Source organism: Agelaius phoeniceus, chromosome 5, assembly GCF_051311805.1.
Source record: "Agelaius phoeniceus isolate bAgePho1 chromosome 5, bAgePho1.hap1, whole genome shotgun sequence".
NCBI classification, from domain to species: Eukaryota; Metazoa; Chordata; class Aves; order Passeriformes; family Icteridae; genus Agelaius; species Agelaius phoeniceus.
In genome coordinates, this window is record NC_135269.1 from 5,699,800 (window position 1) to 5,724,645 (window position 24,846).

General features: G+C 40.1%; 1 protein-coding gene across 13 annotated transcripts in view; it reads right to left on the minus strand.

Moving 5' to 3' along the window:
- ERC1 (ELKS/RAB6-interacting/CAST family member 1) overlaps nucleotides 1-24,846 on the minus strand; it is a 277,355-nt gene that overhangs the window by 28,295 nt on the left and 224,214 nt on the right. For 9 of the 13 annotated variants that reach the window (XM_077178195.1, XM_077178201.1, XM_077178199.1 and 6 more), the window contains one exon: nucleotides 4,668-4,769. In XM_077178195.1, coding sequence (XP_077034310.1) covers nucleotides 4,668-4,769 — 102 coding nt within the window. Of the gene's footprint in view, nucleotides 1-3,052; nucleotides 3,120-4,667; nucleotides 4,770-24,846 lie in introns of all 13 variants that reach the window. The other 4 variants (XM_077178203.1, XM_077178204.1, XM_077178202.1 and 1 more) reach the window with 1 other exon arrangement.

The following is a 24,846-nucleotide window of genomic DNA, read 5'->3' on the forward strand; positions in this document are numbered from 1 at the left end:
AGTGCTTCTGAGTTAAAATCTGTCAAACTCAAGTACTGAAGAAAAATGTCACCAAGAGCCTTTTTGTCTTACAGTGTTTTTAGGGTAATAGGAATTGCCAATATTTTCATTGTCTTGAAATATCCTCACTTTTATGCACTCCAGTTCCATGCTAGCTCTTTGACCATTCCACTGTTGCTCTAATAATAATAATAATTTTCAATTAATGAATCAATGAGTAGATGAAGCAGATTTCTGAACCACACCCACATTTTCTCCCATTTTAGGAAGCACAGCTGTGCTTCACAAGACAACTAGATGAATTGAGCAGCTTGGGAATTCCCTGTATGGAAGCTTTGCTTTCCTTCCCTCACGTGGCACACACCTGGCACAGATTTACAAGGAGATACACCCACATACACACCTATCCTTTTGCATGTATTAGATCTCCTAAGGTGTAAATTCATATTATTCTTGATAAAAGTGAGTGATAACTAATAACGAAGCCATTGGCCAGAGCAGTTTGGCATTTGAGAAAGACCAAAGACCTTGTGTGAAATTACACTGGAATTGACTTGGATGTAGAGGAGGATAGAGCTCCATCTGGGGAATAAAAGGAGTCATAAGAAATTCACACAGCAAAGAAACGAGCGGAGTGAAAAACGCTAGGAAAAACTATTTCAGGATGAAAGATGGTATTTACATTGAACTATAAACTGAAATGTAAACTACCATCCTCAGAAATTACAGGGAGGGTGCAGATGTTTATGAACAGTGATCCATTTCAGGGGAGCTCTATCTGATAGTGCTGTCATGTACAGACTTGGCATAATTAAATATTAATTTCAGTCAATTCCAGAATGCTGCAGGGGAAAAGCCTTAAGACCTAAACCATAACAATAAAAGAATGTAGTTAACTATTGTACATAGTTTTTTGTCTCCATTTAATCTTCAGTATTGACCAGAGGTGATTGCATCCACAGACCTGAAAGAACTTTAAAAAACGAAATTATTGCCAAGTCCTATGCTATTAATTACACTTTATCATTGTAATACATAAATTTAATTCAACACATGGAGGTTAGGGACTCTGTAACTTACATCATCTTAGCTTTTACAAAGAGAATAAGGACTTTTTTTTTTTAAATGAACATGGAATATCACAGTAAAAACATGTATTCTGTTGGGAATAACTGGCTTGGGAAGCATCCATCACCTTTATACCTTCCCTGCTGATGTATGCACGACAATGTCGAGGCTGACAAGTTTCTCTGCTGAGATGAGGGGAAGGCAAAGCTGCTGGCTGACTCATTATTTTGACTGGGATACTCTGTAACAGCTTTCTTGAGGAAAGTGCCTCAAACTGGAGACATAAGCTGTTTTTAATGTCAACCACCCGTTAATTCAGAAAACTATGAAAAACCATACTCTTAGCACAGTTGCATTCTTCAATGCACAAGCAATGGGAGAGGAAAGAGAAATCTTTCTCAGTGTTTCCTACACAAACTCCTTGCTTGCTCCAGAAGGAAAATCAGAATTATTCCTACCTTCATAGTGAGTGTCCTCTTCCTTTTCATCATTTACTTACCTGCTCTCCCCCTGGTTTAATTTCTGTGCTTCAGCTGATCTTTGCAAGCATTATCTCTAACACTTTTAACAACACACACGAGCGCACAACCATTGCAGGAGCGGTGATTCAAAAAGAATGTGAAATCAACAGCGAGTGCAAATTAATGAAGCACTTTATCAATTTGTCCACTAAAGAGATTTTCTCAGCTCAAACCCCAAGGCATGAAATTCAAGTTTGACACTGCCACAGTTGGATTAAATTTTTCAGATGGTTGGCTTGAAAAAAGGGATTTGATCTATGCAGACAGACTATAAATCTGTAGTTAATTGAGCAAGTGCAAGAGATGAGAGTGCCTTACTCTCTCATGAATGTTTTACAAATCTAATACAAAGCAATAATTTTCAGAAATGCAAGGGTCCAAGATTTCCACAGAAATTTTCAGTTTTCTTTCAAATAACTGATATGAAAAAATCAAATTCTTAGAAAAAAGTGCACAGAAACTAACGTGAAATATTTTTTCTTAAAAGGATAAGTGAAGAAGGAAAAAGTTTCATGTAAGTTTTTAAAATACTGTCATCAGGCCTCTAAAGTACTTCAAGTACTTCAGAGAAATACATTCTGCTCTAAAACTGATACTCCAAGGCATAAATTAATCCTGTGTACTGTAGTGTTAATAATCAGTACTTGATTCCTGGCCAGTAAGAGGTTTTTTTGCTGAAGAACAGGCTTGAGGAGCAGGATCTGTCCTCTGCACTGTCTTCCCTTTTGGAAATGGGCATTGTTGTGGGGACAATTTGACAGCACAAAAGAAAAAATTGTGGACGTGGACACAGAGAAACAAAACCTACTTTAATGAAAAACAGCTCCTAATTTCTCTCACACTGTTTTAAAAGAATGAGGGAGGTGGAAGGGAGAGAGGAAGGTTAAGGGGATATTCCTCTTTGCCTTCACATTTATAGACAATTCATACTCCTAGTCCATCTAGAGAATCCTGTACTGTGTGAGTTGATAAATATCTGTGACTAGTTAGGTCAGCGTGCACGGCAGCAATCTCTGCAGCAGATCTCAACATGCTCAAAACCTTCAGAAGGAACATTATCTTCAGGAGGAACATTATCCTGGAGCACATTCTTTACAAACCAGAATTGAAAGAGCACACATAGGTTTGGCTAGGGCACAAACTGCTTTGAAAAAGAATCCCACTGAAAACATTTCCTCCGTGAAGTCAATGATAAATGACATGAAAGACATTTCCTGCTCTCTTGTACTTGCACGGAAACTCAATTACATGCCCTGGGAAGTTCTCCCCACAACATGGTGAAACAAGGAGAGGATGATTGGAAGAAGAAAATCACAAACTGCACATGAACACACGAGAAACACCCTCATGCAGGGACATGGAAGCAAGGGGAGGGAGCACAGCCAGGTTTGACAAAGCACAGCAGCGAGGGGTGGGAGTGACTGTCGGAAACTTTTCTATTGGCAGGACAGGTTGGTTCTCACCGTTCTGAACAAAATGGCTGAGCTAAGAGCATCTGACTGGTTATGCCCAAATACCCTCCTCCTCATCCTAGAGGTGCACAGGAAAGCCCCAGAGCAGCATGGGAATGAAATAAAGAGTTGGTTAGTATTTAAAGCACATAAAGTACAAACAGTAGTACAAAGCGTTTCAATTCCTTATGCAGTATTCTGAGCCTCCGTCAGGTACAGCTTTCTCTGCTCCCCTGTAGGCTTTGTCAGCCTTTAAAATGCCCCTTTGCAAAGGGGAAGTGCAATCAGAGCCTCCTCCCACCTCCTCTCTTCCCTATTGCCCTTCCCTGTGGGGTCTTTGCAAGAATTTCTCTAAGTGTCTAAATTTCATTTCATCTGTGAATGCTACGCTGCCTTTATGTACAAGCACGTATTAAAGTTTCATGCTGGAAATGGTTTCAGCTCTCTGTAGACTTCAGGGTAGAAAAAACAGATATCCTAACATTTGCACCAAATTAAGATTAGGAAATCCATTTAATTTTTAGTATTAACAATTTCACTCTCCTGAAAAAGGAAAGTGAAACATCAACATCTTCCAAAAACACTGCAGAAAATTCAAACCAGTCAACATGCAGTGGAGGAAGGTATTAAATTAAGATGCAAAGGGAAGCTCCCTTGGAAATCATAGTTTTTCTGTTTGTTTGATTGTATATACCCCTTCTTGTTTTCTGATGCAGACACGAAAGAAGATTTTTCAAGATCTATTTTTGCAGGGTGAATAAGTAATTGGCTTTTGCCATTTTCCTCTTGTATCTTACTCATTATTTCAGTGTATCACAAAGCTGGCACTTAAAGGTCCGGAGAGATATGCTTCCCTTCATATCTCACCAATTTCTACATGAGTCAGAGGGCAAAGAGAAGCATTCCTTCCCTCCGTTGAGGCAGTGATTAATGATGGCTAATATTTTAATTAAACTGCAGTGGATGAGATTACAACATGGGATGTGCAATTATGTTGGCATTTTCTGTGCTACCCAAGGGATGGTTAATCTCTCTAATAGTTATCAAGCACATGGCTGTGCTTTGTAAATGCCACAGGAGGCTCCTCACTGCTTTGGAGATGGTAAATTGATTTTCCTTCAGTTCATGGCCCATTGAGTTTGTGAGGGAGCAGTCTGTGCTCATTTGGCACCAGGGCTGGGATTTCCTCGTGGGAAATGGAGGGAACTGCTTGTATGCAGTCCATAGATCAGAAAGCTGATCCTGGAGCATGATTTCCTGCTACTGAAGACAAGAAACAGTCCTGGACACTCCACACACTCAAGCAGTAAACCTGAGCTACTAAAATCTGAATATGTCATACAGGACTCGAGTCTCACATTTTTGGAGAGTACAGTTTTTGTTCCTTTTCACTGTACCTCCTCCTCTCCACCCACCTAACAACAGCTTGGTACCAGGAATTGTTCATTCAGGAGTTTGCACAGGGCCAACACAAGAGCAACACCCAGTTCTGGTTTATAACTGCATTCTGGAATGCTACTTTTGTTCCAAAGTACTGCAAGCATGTCAGGAAAAACTACTTATGACACAAAATCATCAGCCCTCACAGTAAAAATTACTTTAAAACCAAAAAAGAGAGAGACATCACCTGGTCAGGGGAGGGCTTGTGGTTGGTTTGGTTGGAATGGGATGAGGATTTGAGGTGGTCATCCTCATAGTTGTCAGCCATCAGCTTCATACGGTTCTGAGTCTGTTCAAAAAAGCAAGAAAAAAGAATCTCAGTCTACCTTCTAATGTTATCATGAGGACTAAAGGGAACAGGGAATTTATACAAGTGCATATCCAAAACCCATACATGGGAAAAAACAAGACACATGCCTAGACATCAGTTGGTCAATTAGCAGAGAGAATTGGTAAAAACTGTGGATGGAGACATTCCAACCTGTTCCCTTTAAGGATAAATTAGTTGTGCAATTGGGTGGATCATCTGACTTGTACCTACTAAACCTTGTGCTGTACAAGAAATTAATTTCTTTAGAGATTCTTGGGATTACGGTTCAGACACCAACTTGGAGAATAATTCAATGAAAACATGATTTAAGTGTCCCTAAGTCAATTAAAAACCCTCAATGAAGCCCTCAGAAAGCAGTCAGTTTTAAAAAACCAAAAAGTGTACAAGCTGAAAATAGGTTATTACTTAAGAAGTCCATCCAGTTTCAATATGCAAATCAGTTTTCAACTGATATATCAAAGAACAGAAAAGTTCTGAGACTGGTCAGAAAAATGTTAATTATACCAAAGCCATCCTGTGAGGAAATGAAAAAGTTAATAAATAGATATTGGGGAAGAAAAAATGTCATAATGAAGGCTTATAAAATTAAAACCTCAACACAGTCAAGTAAAGAATTAGCAAAGTATGAAACAAGTTTTTTTGTTTTTCTTCAACTTCTCAGGAAATTTCCAGTTCCAGAAGAGACAGGATTTTGAAAAACACACAGTAGAAAATAAATTGTGTAGGAATAAATGGAACTTAACAATACCGTTCTAGGTGAGCAATTGCAAAGAACATTGAAATACATTACCTGGCTGTGTCTGCAAAGGAGAACATTAGTTAGACAAAGCCCTTTTAACAGACTACCCTGAAATGAGGCCCCCAAAGACCTACAAACACCAACAGATAAGGAAAGAAATGCACCTGGCAGAGTGTCCCAGCTCCCCAGCAGGGCTCCCAAAGGCCATCCAGGCAGCAGTGATACCCTGTGGGCAGCCAAAAGGGCTGGGTGAGGGTCCTGCACAACCAAGTGCTGCCTCCCTTGGCATTATCTGGGTGCCAGGGTCGTTGGGAACACACTCATGGAGCAGCCCCAGAACTGACTGATGGCATTTCTGCTCCCAGCTCAGAAGGCACAAAGAGCCCCACTTTGAGCTTTGGGAAATTTTGTATTCTAAGGAAATCAAAAGGCTACCCTGACCTACACTGGATATGATACAGAGCAAATTATCTACAGCTAGACATATTAAATCATCAGACATGCACTAAAATGAAATGTCTTAAATGAAAGCTCAAAGCTGATAGAAATGCCAGCTGTGGATTCAATCCCTTCATAACTCCATGGTTTCTCACTGAAAACTCTAAGTTTAATGAGCATCTCAAAGCTGGAGAATGCAGATTCTACTTGCCTCTATTCAGATCATGAGAGAGAAGGTCCAGGGTTTGAATCTGGATTTGATTTTATTTTGGAATAATTTAACAAAAGCTAATAGTAAATTGAGCTTAAGCAATAAGCAATTTCATCATGTAAAATTTTCATATTGTTTGCTCTGCTTTGTCAAGCAAATTTTGAATTCCAAGTCTGACTCATCATTCATAAATCACTACTTGAAACATGCTACATTAATCCTTAAACAACCAGTTTATTGTAAAGGCACTTTCTTAATATTTATTATTTTATTATATTTAAGGTTGTCTCTTCAACAGTTTCTTCTTTGCAACAAAAACAATTGATTCTAAACAATTTCACATTTCCTGGGAAATTTACTGTTTTGATAATAAATAATAAATTCTTACATGACTTTCAGAGTGTGTGTGTGAAGAAAAGCTATTGAAACCCAGATGTTTAGCAGAATGCTAGTACAGCACATGAACTGTCCTGAGAGAAAACGTAGCTCTTCTCAGAGAGAGGCAGCATGTTTTATATGATGGGAAAAAAAAACCAAAACAAACCAAACAATGTTGGCTGGTACAGGTAGAGAAGATAAACATTGCAGAGAATCACAGACTGGGCTGGAAGGGATGCATTGGGTCATCTGCTCTCACCTCCCTGCTCAAGCAGAGCACATGGCACAGGATTGACTCCAAAGGGTTCTGGAATATTCCCAGTGAAGGAGACTCCACACCCTCTCTGGACAATCTGTTCCAGTGCACAATCCCTGCACAGTGAAGTTCTTCCTCATGTTCAGGTGGAGCTTCTGTGCATCAGTTTCTGCCCATGGCCTCTTGTTCTATTGCCCAGCACCACCAGAAGGGCTTGGTCCATGCCCTGACCCCTCCCTGCAGGCACTGACAGACATTGTTCAGGTCCCCTCTCATTTATCTCTTGAGGCTGAACAGGCCCAGCTCCCTCAGCCTTTCCTTGCAAGGGAGATGCTCCAGTCCTTTCATTATCTTTGCCACTCTCCACTGGACCCACTCCAGGAGCTCTGTGTCCCTCTTGTCCTGAGGAGCCCAGAACAGGACACAGCACTCCAGGTGTGGCCCCATAGAGGAGCAGGATCACCCCCATGCTGCTGGCAGTGCTCTTCCTAATGTACCCCAGGATACCACTGGCCTTCCTGGCTTCCAGGACACACTGCTGGCTCATGGACAGCTTGTTGTCCACCAGGACCCCCAGGACTTTCTCTTCAGAGCTGCTTTCCATCAGATTGGCCCCACACCTTATCTCTGTCGAGCCTGGCTATGCCTCCATCCCACTTCAAATCTATTTTAAAGCCCTCTCAATGAGCCCTGCTGAGTTCTGAGCTAAGATCCCTTTTCCCTTCTGATACAGGTGGACCCCATTTGCTGCCAGCAAGCTCAGAGTTGTATAAATTCACCCAGAATCAAAAACCACAAAATGCTGCTGTTTACAGCAGTCTCAAAGCCAGGTGTGCATCTGCATGACTTTCCTGTTTCTTGCTCCATCATTCCCTGCAATGGCAGCACAGAAGAGAACTAAATGTGTGTTCCAGATCCCTTGGCTAATTTTCCCAAGGTTCTGAGGCCCTTCCTTATTGTCCTTTTCCTTTTTGCTGGGACCTTGTTGCTGCCCACACAGAAAACTGTAAGAGGGTAACAGTGAGTGGGCTGCACCAGGCTGGGACTTTTCCTGGTGATGTCCCTTACCCAGGCCTCAGGGAAGCCACACACCTCCCTCTGGGCTGGGTCTGGTCAGCAAAAAGCACAGAGTCCCTCAGAGAAAATTCTGAAGTCAAACTGAAGAGGCTGTGTGCTTCTGTCACTTAAATTTAAGTAGAACCTACTATTAATACTTGGCAGCAGGTATTGAGAAAGTGGCTGATGGAATTGGGCTGGTTTAGCCTGAAAAAGAGGAGGCTTTTTTACATTACTTGATAGGAGGAAATGGAGGACATGAAACGATTGGAGGGGATAGGTCAGGAAAGGACAGATGTAAAGTGGAACACAGAAAATTCTGATTAGAGATCAGGAAAATTCTTGTCATAATGAGGTGCATCAAATGCCACAACAGGCTGCCATGAGACAGTGGCATCTCCATCCTTGAAGATACTGAAAATGCAGCTGGACAAGGCCTTGAGCAAGCTAATTAGGGATGCTCTCAGCAGATGGCCAGACAAGTCTACTCCAACCTAAAATATGCTGCAATTCTTACTATTTGGAATTTTCATCACCTCGGATCATTTCAGAGTTTCAAAGCTCAACTTTTCAGAAGAAGAGGGAGATAAGTTCCAAAATTCCTCCTACTTGCCAAATCTGGTTTAGTTGCTTAGCTCCATTAGAGCCATTTGAACACTTAAACCCAGAACAATCTCTGCAATATCCTGATGGTGACAAGGGATCAGTTCACCTAGAAGGACATTTTCTATGTTCCCCCTTTAATTCAACCTGACCTCCCACTGCAGCTGCTGTTCATTTAAGTGTGAGTGTTTGTGGCAAGTCTTGGCAAGAAAATGCCCAAATTAGTATTGTGATTCCATTAAAGGAACTGATTTATGCATATATATTGGATTGGAATTAGGCAAAAATCAAAAGATGGAAGAAAAGTAGCTTATTTTCCAAAATTTAAAGCCCAAGCAGTGTTGCAAATAAAATATATAATATTATAATATTTTTACAATTATTTTTACATAAAACATAGAAATAAAAAGCCTCTGCTTAAGACTGGACTACTAATGACAAACTTCTACTTTAAAATTTTTAAAAAACCTGTAAATGCATGAACTGAGTTTCTCTCCTATTGCTCCTCCACAGGAAAAAAAAAATGTCCAAAAGGATGGAAATTTCTAGACCAAATGGCTGTTGTAATGATTTAAAAACAAACCGTTTACTTTTCTGTGGGGAACCACTCCAACATCCTGCAGTCCTGAGCTGGTTTGTCATGGTGCTATTATACAATCCTCTCCCACCTCATGAGGTTATGGCTCAGATCCTAGGGCAAGCATTTCTACATCACTGTAAAAAGTATGAACAACAAAGTGGTTTAACCACAGGGTCCTGGGAGAAAATAAATGAGCAGTGCAGACAAATCAGTTGTGTCAGGAGTGCTTTTGTCTAAAACCTCCAGAGCTGCAAGCAGAGCTAACAGTGATAGGAACTGGATGTCAGGTTCAAATTTTGCTTATAAAAAATACCATGTGCCTGACAGGTATGTTCTTCAGGCATGTGCAGAAAAAATGCTGGAATGAAGAAAACTGGGTAAAACACCACAACCCAATAGGTTTCATGATTTTTTTCCAGAAGGTACCTTCATTTCACTTTTTTTGGACAGATTTCATAAAATTACTCCTGGCCCTCCAATTATACCTTCCCCAAAGCCCCCTCAGCCCTTAACAATGCTCTTCTTTTCTTCCAATAGTCACCATGCAAAGACCAGTCCCAAACCCTTCACGCTGGTGTAAATTCTCAAAATTACTCAAGAGCCAGCACACCCTCTCCAGCTCCTAGCTGAAAGCCAGGAGTGACTGTGGAGGCCTTGGCTCTGCAGACCAGAGTCCATTAACTGCAGGTCTAAAGCACAACATTTGCAAGGCTACTGCATCTAAAAAACCTCAACTTCCCCATGTTATATACTAGACTTTACTCTAAAGATAATCAGATCTCGCCCACCCCTCCCCTTTTTGCACTCCAGAATTTCTGCAATTTTCCTTTTGCCTCTTTGATACAGTTACTGTTAATGCCTTTTTAAGGTCCTGTCATTATTTAAGTTTTTCTTCTTCCCTATCCCTTGCTGCAGCACGCAGTTATATTAAAAGAAAAAAGCACCAGGAGAAAACATGAGATAAATCTGGTTTAATCATGAATGTGAATGATCAGCATCAGAACTTCTTTAAACATGCCCTCTTTGGTTGTTTCATGGCCCTGCCACGATTTCACTGTATTTTCATTAGTTTTTTTTTTTTCCCTGGGTACCATATAGTTCACTTCTGCCTGTATTCTATAATCACTAAATGGGTAAAGAAGGAAATTACCACAGTTAAACTAACATAACCAACACCTGAAAACTTTCATTGCAAACTGCACGTGTACACTATTTTACTTGCCAAAACTGTAGCCATAGTGAATTTTTAAGGAATCACTCAGTTCCTCATTCATGGAAGTACTGCTTCAAAGCACTCTCTCACCTGTAGGTTCCTAAAAGTACATTATTTTATGTCCACTGATGTTCACTGCAGGCCACACTGGTAGCTTGCTTGTGCCCCTCAACACTGAAGACCAAATTAATAGATTTTATCACAGGGAAATTATTACATGAGAAAAACCAGAACTGATGCTGATCCACAAAGTTTAGGGGAAAGTCAGAGACATACTCTGCACTCCAGCTGGTAAAGCCTAGAGGAGTGCTGCCCAGATCTGACAAACTCTTTATTGTGGAATCCCACACATAAATTTGAAAGCCACAGATATAACTGCAGACATTGTTTATAATATATTTTACAGAATGTTTTCATTTGAAAGCCTGCACGAAGTTGTGTGTTCTAATGAGAGTACATACCTTTCTTAAGCATTTCTGCAGGACAGCTAGTGCTCTGGTAACCATTAGCCTGGAAAGCTTTTGGAACCACGTTTTATTCATGGGGATCACACATTTCTGTATCTCTAGAGAAGCTCTCTGAGAAACAGCTCATGAGCTGGCCATTCTCTCTATTAGTTCAGTCTGCTGCTTCATGTGCTCATTGCAGTAACTTACTCAAAGAGTTTGCATCAAGTCTGCTCCTCCACCACGAAACACAGCCCAAACGATGACATCAGTGGCTCCTTTCTCATTTTTTGTAGAATATTTGCGTGGGGTAATCTTGGTTTTGCTAACCAGTCTAAACAAGCTTTATTAGTCCTTTAATGTAGAGTTTAAAAAACCCCACATTAAGTAAATATTAATCTAATGACTGTATTTTGTGACAAATGAGCATGTGGTGGAGGCAGCGTGTTAGTGCATTAAAGGAGTTATCCCATTTTAATCTGAGTAGAATGTTGCACTGGAAGCACATGCAAAAGCAACAGTTCAGGAACATTTTTGCCACTAATAACATAGAAATAGAATGGAAAAACTCAGGTGATTGTTCTTACAAAGTGTGGGCCGAATTCACTATCTCTGAGAATTATGCACTGGTGAAGGCTTTCAGATAGTTCCTTTCTACTTGTTAAAAACCTGCAGTGAGCCTTAATCCCTGTTAATGTCCAACCAGCTCCCTGCTGGAATCTGGCTGTGAAAAACAGAGAAAGAATAATCCCTGTTATTGCCTGTTATTTGAATATGATGGTCTGCCTTGAGTTTATCTACACCTACCTTAAATATACTGCCTTGAGTCCATACCTACCCTAAATATACTGCCTTGAGTCTACACTTACCTAGAGCATTAGGACTCTGAAAGATTGTTTAAGTATTTAACTCTGTGCCTCCTTCCCACTCATGATATTTTATGAAAATTTCTCAAATTTGTAAAGAGATGGCACACACTGAGTTGCCATCTTTCTTTGTAAAGTTTAAAAGACACATTATTAGTGAGGTTTGGCTTTCCTTTTGGCTGTGTTTAAGATTAGCAACTGAGATTTCTCTATTAGTAGCAAACCAGCACAAATTTCAACTGCATATGCATGAAACCCATTCCTGTTACTACATTTCTGCACATGCTGGAGCCTGTGTTTTGCACAGCAAAGAGCCTGTGCAGCTGCTGGGGTTTGTCAAAGCCTGAGGATTTAACACAGCTCTACCTGAGATGCTGCCTTCTGCACTGGCTGCTGGCAATGTTCCAACAATATTACTTTATAAAGTGACTTTATGAGCCCAGCTAATTTCTGTGCCTAAAGATGTCATTTTCCTCTTCATCTCCCCAACATGTGAAAATTACTGAGAAGCTTCATCCTGAAGAATTCATACTCTACAAGCCTTTGAACTCAACTAAAGGAGGCAGATCATCTAGATAGGGCATGCTCTGTGAGACTTGACATCTGTAGACATATGTGGATGGGATTAAAAATAAACTTGGAACTGAAATTTTCCCTGTACAGGAATGTGTCTCTTGGAACTTAGCACCTCAGGAGATGGACAAACTATGAAACCATGGAATTACCCAGTGACAGAGTTTACTGAAATCTATTGCTCTGATTCCTGTATGAAGAAAACCAGTGACACACAAAAAAATCCAAATCAGATCTGTATTTGGGATTCCTTTTTGTGCTATACCATACAATCATTATAATGTATGTTTCTTTAGCTCTCTTTTACTCTTTTTAGAGATATCTCAAGATGTGTTTAAGATCAGTGGTAATAGAACTGCCTTTCTCAATTACTTGTTCCACAAAAGCTGGAACCTGCCCAGCCACAGGTTTGAAAGGGAACTAAAAATAAAAAATACCTCCTCTCATGGTTAACTACTCAGGAGCAAGCCAAATATGTTACTTCTTTGGCATCTCTCCACTGCATGTAAGGGTCTTAGGCAGAAATATCATTAAGGTGTGTCTTCCTGTATCTCAAAGATGTCTGAGGGAGTGCTGCATTTACAACCATAGAGTAAAACTAATTTTTAGAGAATGGGTGGGCTGAGCATCAAGAAACTACATTCAGGCAGCATCAGCAGGACAAATGGTAACCCACAACAACATCCCCAAGGAATCCTGGATCTCTCACGCAAAAGAAAACCCAAGAGATTATTGACTGAAATTGATCTGAAGACACAATAGCAAACAAAATGAGCTGCTAATTTAATTCCTAAGGTAAAGTATGAGAACTGGTTATGTTCACATTACAGTTTTGAGCAGATAAAACCTCTAGGTTTAAAAGAAACAGGTATTTTTGGATTATGAGCCTGCCCTGTGGTGCAGTTTGTTAGGGCAAATTTCATCCTGATTCCACACCATGGAAGAGAAAGGTCTTGCTGCAGAAGAGAATATAAGATCAATATCTTTTGCTGCCACACACCCTTAAAACAGAAAAGACTAATTGATTTAAATTAGCTTAACAACTGGGGTTTTTTGGTTAAAGTATGCTGCTATATCCCCTCTCAGACTATTGTGAGGTCTTCACTGCTTCTTTAATGAGTAAAGAAGCAATTTATTTTGCAGACAGCACGGCTACCCTTGAAGAGCATGAGTCCACTTTACTACCCTTCTATATTGACTGATGAGATCTGAGTGCTTTGGATTCGTATTCTCCATCTTCTAAGCATGGCCTACAACCCTTGTAACAATCTCTTTCTGCAGCCTGCCTCCCCCATGGTGTCTCCAGGCAAGATTCAGCTGGGACCAGAGTGAAAGTCTGAATGGCCAGCCATATGTGTGTGCTAGAGCCAAACAAAACACAGCACAGCTCAATTCTCCTTGCCTTCCCCTGTGTGGGAGCTCCACTTTGGGGTCTTTTTGCCTCTACCCAGCTGTGCATGTTAATTAAGTTCCTATAAATCTACAAAATCTTTGAGACTTCTTCTCCTCTGTCAAATAGGGTTGAATATGGTCAATAAATTGAGAAGTTACCGGGTAGGAACTACAGCTCATCTAAGCAGATGGATGGCACTGTCATTCAAGCTTTTCTTCTTTGGAGTCCAAATGAACACATTTTGTTGGAATTGTAAGAGTCTGGATGTAGATTCTCAAGATATCCTTGCACTAAATCCTACACAGAAGTGGAATTTTTTTGGTACATGCCTTTCTTTTGGATTCTGGGAGACTGACCTGCTACAAATTCTCAAGTGATCAGCAGCAAGCAAGCCCCTCATGATCAGCTCATGTGTCTGCTGAATGTTTAATAGATGCAGTTTGTTGTCTGTTTAATCTACTTTGATACTTACTACCAAAGACAACTCATTTTAAGAAAAAAGTGAAACCCACTTCTATAACAACACAAAAGGAAATACCAGTCTTTGCCACAGTCCTCATTAATCAAACTGTTGAAAACTTCTCATTGTACTTTCCCCCTTGCTCGTTTTTCCCCTCTCACTGTGTATTTGTGGGTCCAAACTAAAAAATCAATTTTATGTTTTACAGAATAATAGAAAAGCAAAGACAAAAAAGGATGAGAGAAACAAGTTGAAATGTATTTTGGAGCATAAACTCTTCCTAAAAACTTTGATAGGCTGATAACATCTTTTACAAAGCAAAATCTAAAAGGTAGCTCAGGTTATGCTAAGGTTGAAATAGATATCAGCATTTCATTGATCTTGTGGTTACTTTAAACTTATGCAATTTAAGCATCGACATAAAGCACTACAGGTAAGGTTAGCCTTACAAAATCTGTATGAAATCTGAAGGCAAACCCCCTAAATTACCTATGTTATATCCTTTAGAACAGGCAAATATTGCTATCAAATACAGAACAAACTTTGCTGGACATCATTGATGGGACTCCTGTTTTGTTATGACTATTTGCCTGAAATTTCCCCTTCTCTTTTCACTTCTGCTTCACTCCACACCCTGCTCATCTTACCCTCAACTACCTTCCTCTGTCCCCCTTTCCTTTGTTATTCTATTTGATTCTCCTTTCCAAAATAAATCCACTTGCATATGCTCAGCTTCACAAAGCTGAATAAGACAACCACTTCAATTAGTCTGCTTTTGTCTCAGTCTTTCTCCTGCTCTGAAACAAGAAAGTTTCTCAGTCCAGTGGTATCTATGAACCCTGACTGGCAAAATCTCATTATAGGAATTTCCATACAAGATGCATCCTACTGCAAAATCTTAAAAACTAGTCATGATCCCCTGGCTCCACAAAATACCTTGTAGGCCATCTGCTCATGTGTGTCTACATACACCTTTCCTAGCTGAAGTGATTTGGAAGTCTTCCAAGCTTTGTGTGTGACAGTGTTGTTACAATAAATATAGTAAAAGCATTCTTTTATCCAGCAAGTTTTAATTTTGGAAAGTATATGCCAGTGTTTTGACCACAGACCTTTTATTGTTCCATATTTCTATTATTCTGTGACTCACCACTTCGGCTGCATTTGCCTGCAGCTTCAAAGAGTTGTTAATAGCAAACCCCCCTCCCCTCTATACATGCTGCTCTTGGCAAAAAAAGGAGTTATGTACAGATACAAATTCCTAGATGCTAAAGTGATGTGAGCTGCTCAGTATCATCTCAGCACAGACTGTCTGTGACTGCCCAGAACCCAGCTCTGGGTGTATACATGAATGGATCTGTGTCTACATGATATAAACAGTGTTGATAGCAACTTTAAAAAAACACACACAAAGAAACCTCAAGACTATTTGTGCTTGTTCTGAAATTAATTTTAAAAGCTGTTGCATATAAAAGAAAAAGAAACCCAGTATTATTCTTTTTGTGCCTTGCTTTCATCTTTGAATCCATCAAAATCCTGCATGGTAACTGCTTGAGGGAAGAGTTGAAAGGGCATTTCCTTTGACAACCACCAGAGCTTTGCTACCCCAAACTAAATGAAAGTTAAGAATTTTTTCTGTATGGCCAGTTATTAGCTTTGACATCCACCTAGAAGTGTCCTGCCTCAAGAGCCCCACAAACACACAGACATCACATTCCTGTCTGTCCACACTATGTGTGCGTGTGGTCTGCACACCCAGGATTCCTGTCCATCCTCACTGTCCCTCTGTCTGGAGCACAGAGAAAGGATTCCTGCCCCAGCACACAGCAGCACATGTGCACTGCAGAGCTGGGCAGATGATTCCTGTCGCTTCCTCTGCTCTTGCACACAGCACACCGCCAAGGAGAAGCACAAGAAACCAACACTTTTCTTTTTTTTTTGCTTACTGTTCCAGTAGAGGTTGATTTTTCCTATTAAATCTGCATCAAAGCTTAGGTACTAAGCTGGAGAGACTGAAAAAACATTCAGTTTCTCTGCTGTATTTGTGCCAAAATTATTCTCACCAAGGAAAGAAATTCTCTTAATTCTCTACAAAATTCATGGCACACTATGTGTAGAGATGTGCCAGTTTGGCCAGATGAATTTCTCTAAGGTGTTTCCATTCCAGTATTCCTGTCTTTGCCTGCTCTATTCCTAATCTGTTGCCTTTCTGTGATTTACATTATATGATGCCATTACATATGAGTCAAGGCCCACCCAATGGGCACCATAAAGCACTCTGTAAAGCTTAGAAAAAAAATCTCAGAGAATTCTCTCTGCTGCAGGACCACTAAAATAAAAAGATCTGTGGGACAAGATGAGAAAAAAGCCAGTCCTACCTCTGGTGAGTTTTTCTTAACAATCCTTTTACTGCTAAGTCATTAAACTTTAGATAGGTGATTCCACTTGTTAAAGAGCCCTGACAAAGCAGAGGAAGAAATAGAAAAGGATGAATAGGAGGACAAGAGCAACCTTGACTGATTGATTTGCAATTAGAAGACCTAGGAGGAAACAAGGAAGCCTTCATATTTTTAAAGCCTTTTTATATCACAAACCAGCTTTCTGGCAGACAATGGAGAAGGATTAGGTGGTTTTGGTAATCAGGAAAGGGGAGAAGAGAAAAATCTTATTGTGATCTGATAGTGATGAAAATAAGGAATTAGTCTTAGTCTGCACTTCCTAGTCTAGGAAGGTGGATCCTTCCCACCAAATCTGTGAATTTCTCACTTTTTAGTGCAGAAGAACACACATCTTGCATGCCTCTATATGAGATAGAGAAGACACTTGAAAGATGATGGAAGAGCTGTGTATATAAGTAAATATGTTTCCCTTTAGGAAAAAAAAAAATCAGGGAAAAACTAAAATGAGAAGGTACAGTCCTTAATACTTACAGAGAACAAATGAAGTCCTGCAGGCTTCCAAGTTTTAAACAACCTGTGAGTGTGTGTGTTCTTAAGGATCACTATATTGCTTTTATTCTTTTTTCAGCACCATTACTGTCAGCAGTTGGCAAAGGTTTGGGTTGCTAGCTGAAATAAAGGAGGCAAAGCCAAGGCTGCATCTACTGGTGTTTAGGAGATGGAGATCACACTGCCTTGGTGTCATAAATTATGGCCATGTTTCATGTTAAGATAACAACAGTGAGAAGAGCAACTTCTGGACTATTAAAAGGATTAAGAGTGGTACAGTGGTGAAACAGAATGTTTAAAAATGTTAAGTTTCCCACTCCAAACAAAAATCCACTGTAAAAACAAGAGATACCTAGGTTGTTCAAATCCTGCCTGGAGTTAGCTGTGAGACCTCCATTTATTTTTTGTTTACTCCACTACAGGAAATATTTGTATTCACACTAAGACAGACAGGCACTGGTGGTAAACAAACAGAAAGAGAACAAAGGACTGGGTTCTGTGACTGTAAAATTGTACTCAAATAAAGAGAACAAAAGCTCTAATAAAATGATTACCCCTTAACCAGGGCTGTATTCAACATAAAAGACCACTGCTTCCTCCAGGCACCAGTCCTGGGATGAGAGTTTATATACATACATATTCACATGTATTTGGGAAGTAAAGCTTTACAAAAGTTGAGAGAATAACATTCACCTATACTACTGATAATCTAAAATTCTACAACATGTAATGGCAAAGGTAAATGACTTGTATTTGAAATTGAGGGTACATAATCAGCAAATTTTTCTTATATCCACATGATGAATGTTTGGTTATGCCAAGAAAAATCAGACAGCAATCTTTTGATAGCTGAGTTTGAGACTTATTTTGTCTTCATGCAAAATCTTGGACTAATCCCTAAAAGCACTTCTTGCTACTGCAAAGACTCAAAAACCTTTGGCAACATATTCGAGGCAGAAACTGTGCCTTTGTGTTCCATACAGGTCTGCTCAGGGACAGCTGAACACAACAGCCCTAAAGAGGATCTGCCAAAATCACTAACTCATGTTTGACAGCATTGTCTCCAGGCTGCCATTCAGGGAGGGGCTGGAAGCACAATCTCCATCAGTATCAACTTTCTCATCTTGTACCTCCTGGCAGCTGTTTCCAGACTCCTCACAGTTAGGAGACAGCAGAAAAATCTCCATCCCCTCCCTGCATTCACAAATCCCAAGTGGCAAACATGTGACCTCTAGGTTAAATCTGTGCACCTTTTCTTTGGTTGGATTTCTTCATCTTAAAAAGGGGCTGTAGAAAACAGCATGTACTTATGAAGGAGTAAATGCATCACCTTGTTCTGCACCTAAACATGAATAGTAATTTTTTAAGGCTTGGATTCTTCAGCATATAGCACCATGAACTGAACAGAACTGAGGGGAATCTGCAGCTACCAGCACCTCTCCATTTGCAGAAGCTATCACAAGTAACTGATGCCCAATTTCATAAATCTGTGTCTCTTTTTGACAAACCTGCAATTTCCACAACGTGGTATGTAAATTAATGAAGGTTTATTATCAAGAAACTACTCCTAACTGACAGCATCTTAGATTTCCAACTGCAAGATGAAGCCTCTATTCTCCCCTGCCTTACCTATTCATTTGCCTGAGATATGGTGTACTGGACTAGGCGCAATCAGACAGTTTCAAAAAAGGAAATTATTTTCAAAATTTAATGAGCTTAATACAGCAGATGAGAAAAAAATCTGTAGACTGAGAGATATTTCAGTGCATAAGCTCAAAAATACCTGATATCACTGTTCATCAACAGTTCATTGTTTACTGAAGTTCATTCCATGCAGTTAAGACTAAATTTTTTTCATTATCAATTTTTAAGGTGGTGGTGATTAAAATTCTCTTTTGCAGACTATGTATTTCTCTCTTTTCAAGCAAAAAAAAAAGCAGTGATTTATTATGTTACTCCCAAAATAACACAGCAAAATCACAAATATGCAATATATTCTATCTTATAGATCATTAATTTTCATTACATATTCTGGGTGTACAATTCTTTCCATCATTCATTCCTCCTTCAAGTAAAGAACACATCACTAACACATTAAGTCATACAACTGCTAATCTGTAATCTACTTGAAACCTTCTACATATTTAGTTTATGAACCCAATCAGTCACCTCATATCTCTGACTTCACCTTCTCCTTACATGTTTTTGGAAAACACCTTGAATCATCTATCACCTCACCAGTTACAGGTCTTACACAAATTAAAACCAATACTAAAGCTGGAAAAATGCCTTTCAGCTTTCTGCCACTACTTTTTAACTGACTATCAATGTGTGAATTGGTTTTTATATATGATAGTTGGTAATGTCACAGCTTTGTTAGGCTTTTCATCCAAAGATAAGTAGCCACAGATTAAGTTTTACTACACAGGTTTAATATGAAACTGTTCCATGTGTTGTGTGTTCCCTGAGGAATAATATCTTTATATACAGCAAGAGATAAGCATAATGTACCAAGTTAGCACATTTTGAATGGATATTTGGTAAAGGGACACATGTGTCTCCTAGACAATTGTCACTGTCAGGTAAAACAGCCCAGATGAACAGGAATAATTTAGTACAGAAAAATCTACATCCAATCAATGAAATAACAGTAAGGATGCATACACACCCATCTTCACCAAGATTCAAAATCTTCAAGCAAGTAATTCAAAATCTTCCTGAATCTGAAATTTCAGTGTGAAACTTGTTTCTTTACAAAAGAAAATCTAGTTGTGGATTTATCTCGTCAAGACTTTTTATATGTTTAAGTGGAATTCTCCTGTCACCAACACTTCAGAGTTCCCTAAACAATGGGTCTAAAAGATACAATTTAAATGTAATCATAAACTCACTCTATTTTCTGGTCATCCTTCAGACATGATCAATTCAAATACCAAGACTGATGCCAAACCAGCCCAGCCACAAGGACCAATGGTTGGAAAGTCTCAAATATTTTACCCCTGAGGCACATCCTGCCACTGCAAGACAATCAGGAGCAGTCATGCATGGGTCCTTCCCAGCTACCCCACAAACCATGGGAGTTAAGCAAAAGAAGATGTACCCATAATTGTATTCCTTGAATGAACAACCATGGGCAACCCTGAGCTGCTCTAAATGACTTTCTGAGATTTTGCATCTACCTCATGACTCTTCAGCTAAGACAAATATTGTCAGGAACTAACTATGTCCAACATAATATTTGTAGCAAAGAGACCAGAATGAATTCCAAAAATACTCTGTTGAATGTATGTATCATAGAGAGCTGTTCTAATATATTCTCTTTATTTAACTGAAAACCATTGTGTATCAGACCAGTGGTTTGGGCCACAATAACCACAGGAAACCACTGTGTGGTACAACTGTGATGTCAAATGACAGAGACTGTTTTTACACTGCACCAATGTCCAGCAGTGCTATTCACAGACCAGGGAATGATTATTTTTCAAGGCCAAATTAGATCTTCCAGTGCAGTCTTCTGAGCAAGCCCAAGCTCAGTGAGCATTCTCACCTCTTTAATAGTGCTAACAAGCCTGGTTCTCCCAGGGGAGCCCTAACAATCTTTCTTCATATCCAACACCATCAAGTTGGCCACAGGAATGGGATACAGAGTCTCTCAACTGCTAACCTAGACTTGTCCAGCAATCCTGATTTTCTAGAGAGAGGCCACATTGCTTAAATAACTTCCTATAGGAGTTCATAAGCCCTGAATGAGAACTAGTGTATATGTGGCACTAAATGCTGTTGGCAATTATCCAATTATTTTAAATTTATTTGTGTGAATGTCTAGTCAGTTAAAAAGTTCTAAAATGAGACTATGAAAATCTTCATATATTCAATAAATGGAGGAATATTTCTAACGGATTGAAACAAGTTGTTGAAATCTGAGTTCAAACTTAGGAAATATTAGTCCTTACAGTATTTAAAAAATATTACAAATGTCTAGAAAGAAAAGGAACCAAGTACTGTACTGTCATCTGGGTTCCTCAATACCTCTATAAATCTTAAAGCCCTCTCAGTGAGGCAAAGCAGCTTCTTCTTCCAGCAACCCTACACAGCTACACCCTAAAACCTCCAGGCTGTGGCAAGGCTGAAGGCACAAGCAGAAAGCAGCCAGGGCTGTTTGCAGCAGTTCCAAGGGGCACAAGAAGAGGCACTCCCATGGATCCAGCAGGCAGCTCCCTTCCCTGGCACTACGGAGCCAGCCCCAGCCAGGGCTCCCCTGCACATACATTTTTATTTAGTCATGCAGGAGGCAAAGGGTGAAGGTAAAGGAGGAGGGAGAGGAGAAAGAAGTTAAGAAATAGCAGGGAGAGATGAAATGCTGCCCCAGAAAAGACTGCTGATGCTGCACTGAGCGCTGTTACTGTGCTAATAGATGATTAAAAATGATGGGAAAAAAGTCTGGAACACATGGCAGGGAGAAGGTGCTTTCTTTTAATCTATCAGGGCTCCAAGTGCTGTGCTCAAGGGCATGACAAAGCCTCTGTCAGGGTGCTGGGGTCTGCTCCTGGCAGAGACTCCCCCCTTGACAGAAACAATTACTGAGGAGCAAAGCCTGGCAGAACAAGCAGAGCTGTGATTGATAATCTGGGTGCATTACAGGCCTTCAACAAAAGCCACGATGCTTAAATTTGACAGCTGGCAATGCCTGATGAGAGCCAATTAGTGGATATATATTCACTTAGCCAGAAGTTTCTTCTGTTTCTAGTCCAACAGCTTCCTGAATAGGAAGTGTACAGAGTGATTTTGCTCACTTCTGCCTGCTCACATGCCAGCTACACTGGCAGCACAGCTAAGAATATACTATAAAAACTACGTATTTTGGCACCTTTGTATATTAAAACCAGTAACTGAAAAGCTTCAAGTGACCATCCAGACACTGGTGGTACAAGAACCTGAAGAAAGGTGACTTTACTTTGACTCTACAGACCATGAGGCTGAGAGTGCACTGCATATGTAACAAATCCACTGCAGGTGACCATAGTTATTGAAATGCTTCACTAGTCCTTGAAAAATTTCTGGCCAAGTACATTGATCTGTTTGTTCCTGCTTCAAATTGGTTAACCTGGCATTCAGAGAGAGCCAGAACTCAGAGTACCTTCTGTTCTGCCCAGTTCATAAAGAAACCTCTGGCACAGCACATTCAAACTCCTCTGCCTGTTCTTAACTCTCTTATCACAAAAATTTTCTGTCCCCACTTTTAGATCTATTTGCACTCTTGCCAGTGCAAGTACATGGGTACTGGTAAGGAGATCAATAAACACAGATGGATCCAAGTGCCCTGAATCTCATCACTCATTTAAAATATTAATTTTTCTTCCTCAGCTATAAAGAAGCCACCACCACCACACTCAGACAACTTACATACATATTTCTTAGACTTCCTAAGCTCCCTTCCAACAGTTTAGAAGGAAGTTTGGTTTGAGGGATGCCTCCCCTCAGGAACTCCAGACTGCTGGAACCTTTCAGAGAACAACAGGGGTTCTGTCACAACACAGCACCACGTTTAGCAATTATCTGCGGTGATTGTATCCATGTCACCTGAAGGAGAAATTCCCTTGCTAACAGGGTAATCACTCTCATCAGACATGGTTTCAAACCAGGGCAGCTAAGGTAAAGCAAAGACTGACTGCAAACCCTCACAATCTGTATTATTTCATTGGGCAGGGTGGTAACTAAAGCTGCCAGAAGTGTGGTCATGCTGATACAGCTCCACAGCAGCAAGAGGAAAACATCTGCCTGTCAGTCTCCTTTGACCTGTTTTACATTCTCTTGTTATAAACAGAAATGACTCCAGCCAGTGGAACTTGAGCTTGGAAAAGTTCACAGCAGAGGAGTGTCAGGTGTCAGTGTGCAGGGTTTCCAGGGAAACAAGTAACAGTGGAAAAATATGATTTTTGGTGTGAGAAGCTACTCTGGAATCTACAGTTCCTCATGATCCCATGAACCACATTTACTTGGGAAACCAGTCTTTGCAGTAACTTGGCCTCATAAAGAAAACCAGTCAAAATCTTACAGGGAAGAGGCACAAAGCAGCACAGAAAAAACAGCTCTGGCACTTGCCCGTGTAGATTAAATGTACATTTAATATTGCATAAATACCACTATTACTAGTCAATTATTAGCTATTTGACCATTGCCAAGTAATTCCTCTCCATTAGTGGGAATGTCAAATAACAGCCCCTCAAATTCATGCTGGCCCACAGAGGAAGGCACAACCTTGATGAGGATATGGAAGCAGAAGGAAAGAACAAAGATTCCTCTGAATGGCAAGGCTGACTACAAAACCCACACTTACAATAGCATGGGGCTTCTCATCTCCCTTTATTAAAATAGAAAGGAGCTCCTTTTGTGTGTCTATGGCAAGAACATTACAGGGAGTAAATATTTTTTTTCTATCTCCCTAACAGAAAAAAATAGTCATCAGCTTAAATTGCAGTAAGGGACATTACATATAATAACAAAACCAGAGAAAGTATAAAAAAGACTTCCCAGGATTGAAGGTTTCCTTCACCTAAAGTCTTTAGGAACAGATTTCAGGTGTAACTGGATGAATCAACTCAGTTGCAGAGAGCTCACTCCTGATCCCATATTATTCACTATTTTTCATTAACAGTTTGCATGACAGAAGAAAATGTGTATTTATGAAACACATGGAGAAAGCTTAAGATGGGTGGTTCTCTGAGCATGCTGAAGTATAGAATGAAAACTCAACATGTTCTTAAAAGACTGAGGAGCTGATCTGAAAATAACTTTGATTTAGGCATGGCAGCATAATAAAACATAAGTAATATTAATCTAATCTGAAGTCACATGATTTCAAATTAAAATGTTGAGATCCTGTCATCTAACTTCTGCTATAATAATAATAATTATGAAACATTATATAATAATACAAGTGAATATGGCTATTTACAAAAAATAAATCTGAATAATACTCCAAGCTGTCAGAAAATACTAACACTGTTCAGAGCATCCTAAACATTTTAACACTCATTACTTCACCTTTATGGCATGGCAGTGACAGAGATGCTGTTCAAGTCAAGCACCCACTCTGCTACACACTGTACAAATACAGAACATGGCATTCTTTGCTACAAACAGCTCCTAGCAGAAAATCCCAGCTGTTTAAGGCTCAAAGCCCACAGACAGGAAAACCTCAGCCCCTTCAGATATCCCTTCCCTTTACCACTGAAACTGTGGGGTGGTGCTTTGCTCTGTTCCAATCAATAGAAGCTGGTATTAAAACTCAGCTTGACGAGGAAAGGGATAACTGGCAAGCAGGCTGTATCTTAGCAGCTGAGCAGTGTCTGTGCTCCACCAAGCAGGCCACAGCTCCCTGGGTCCCTGTCAGCCCCGTGTGACACCCAGCAGGGCCCTCTCCACACCACATCTGGATCTGGTTACACAACTCCAGCTCTTGCATCAGCCCAGCCCCTCCAGAGCAGCCTCCCAGGCACTGCCTCAGCTACCCACAGAGACACAGTGCCCTAGGAGGAATAAATTGGGACCACATTAGCTGGTGACCCTCGCCCTGCAATGGCCCTGCCTGTCTGATGACAGAGGAAATCCCTCATCCAAACTGACAAGCAATATGAAACAGGCAGCTGCATTTACTGGAGAGCCTGGGCAATGCTGAGCGCCTCATTAGGAAATGGGCTCTGTATTGAGGCACATTCCTGCAATTCAGAGCCTAGAAACTCTAAATTAAAACAACATTGATGCCATATCCTCTTTCCAAAATGCTTCTCTTCATCCTAACTTTAATGCACATACTTAGAAAAATTAAAGAAGCAAAATGTCTTTGGCAGGACTCCTCGCCTCTCTTGTGCAGCAGCA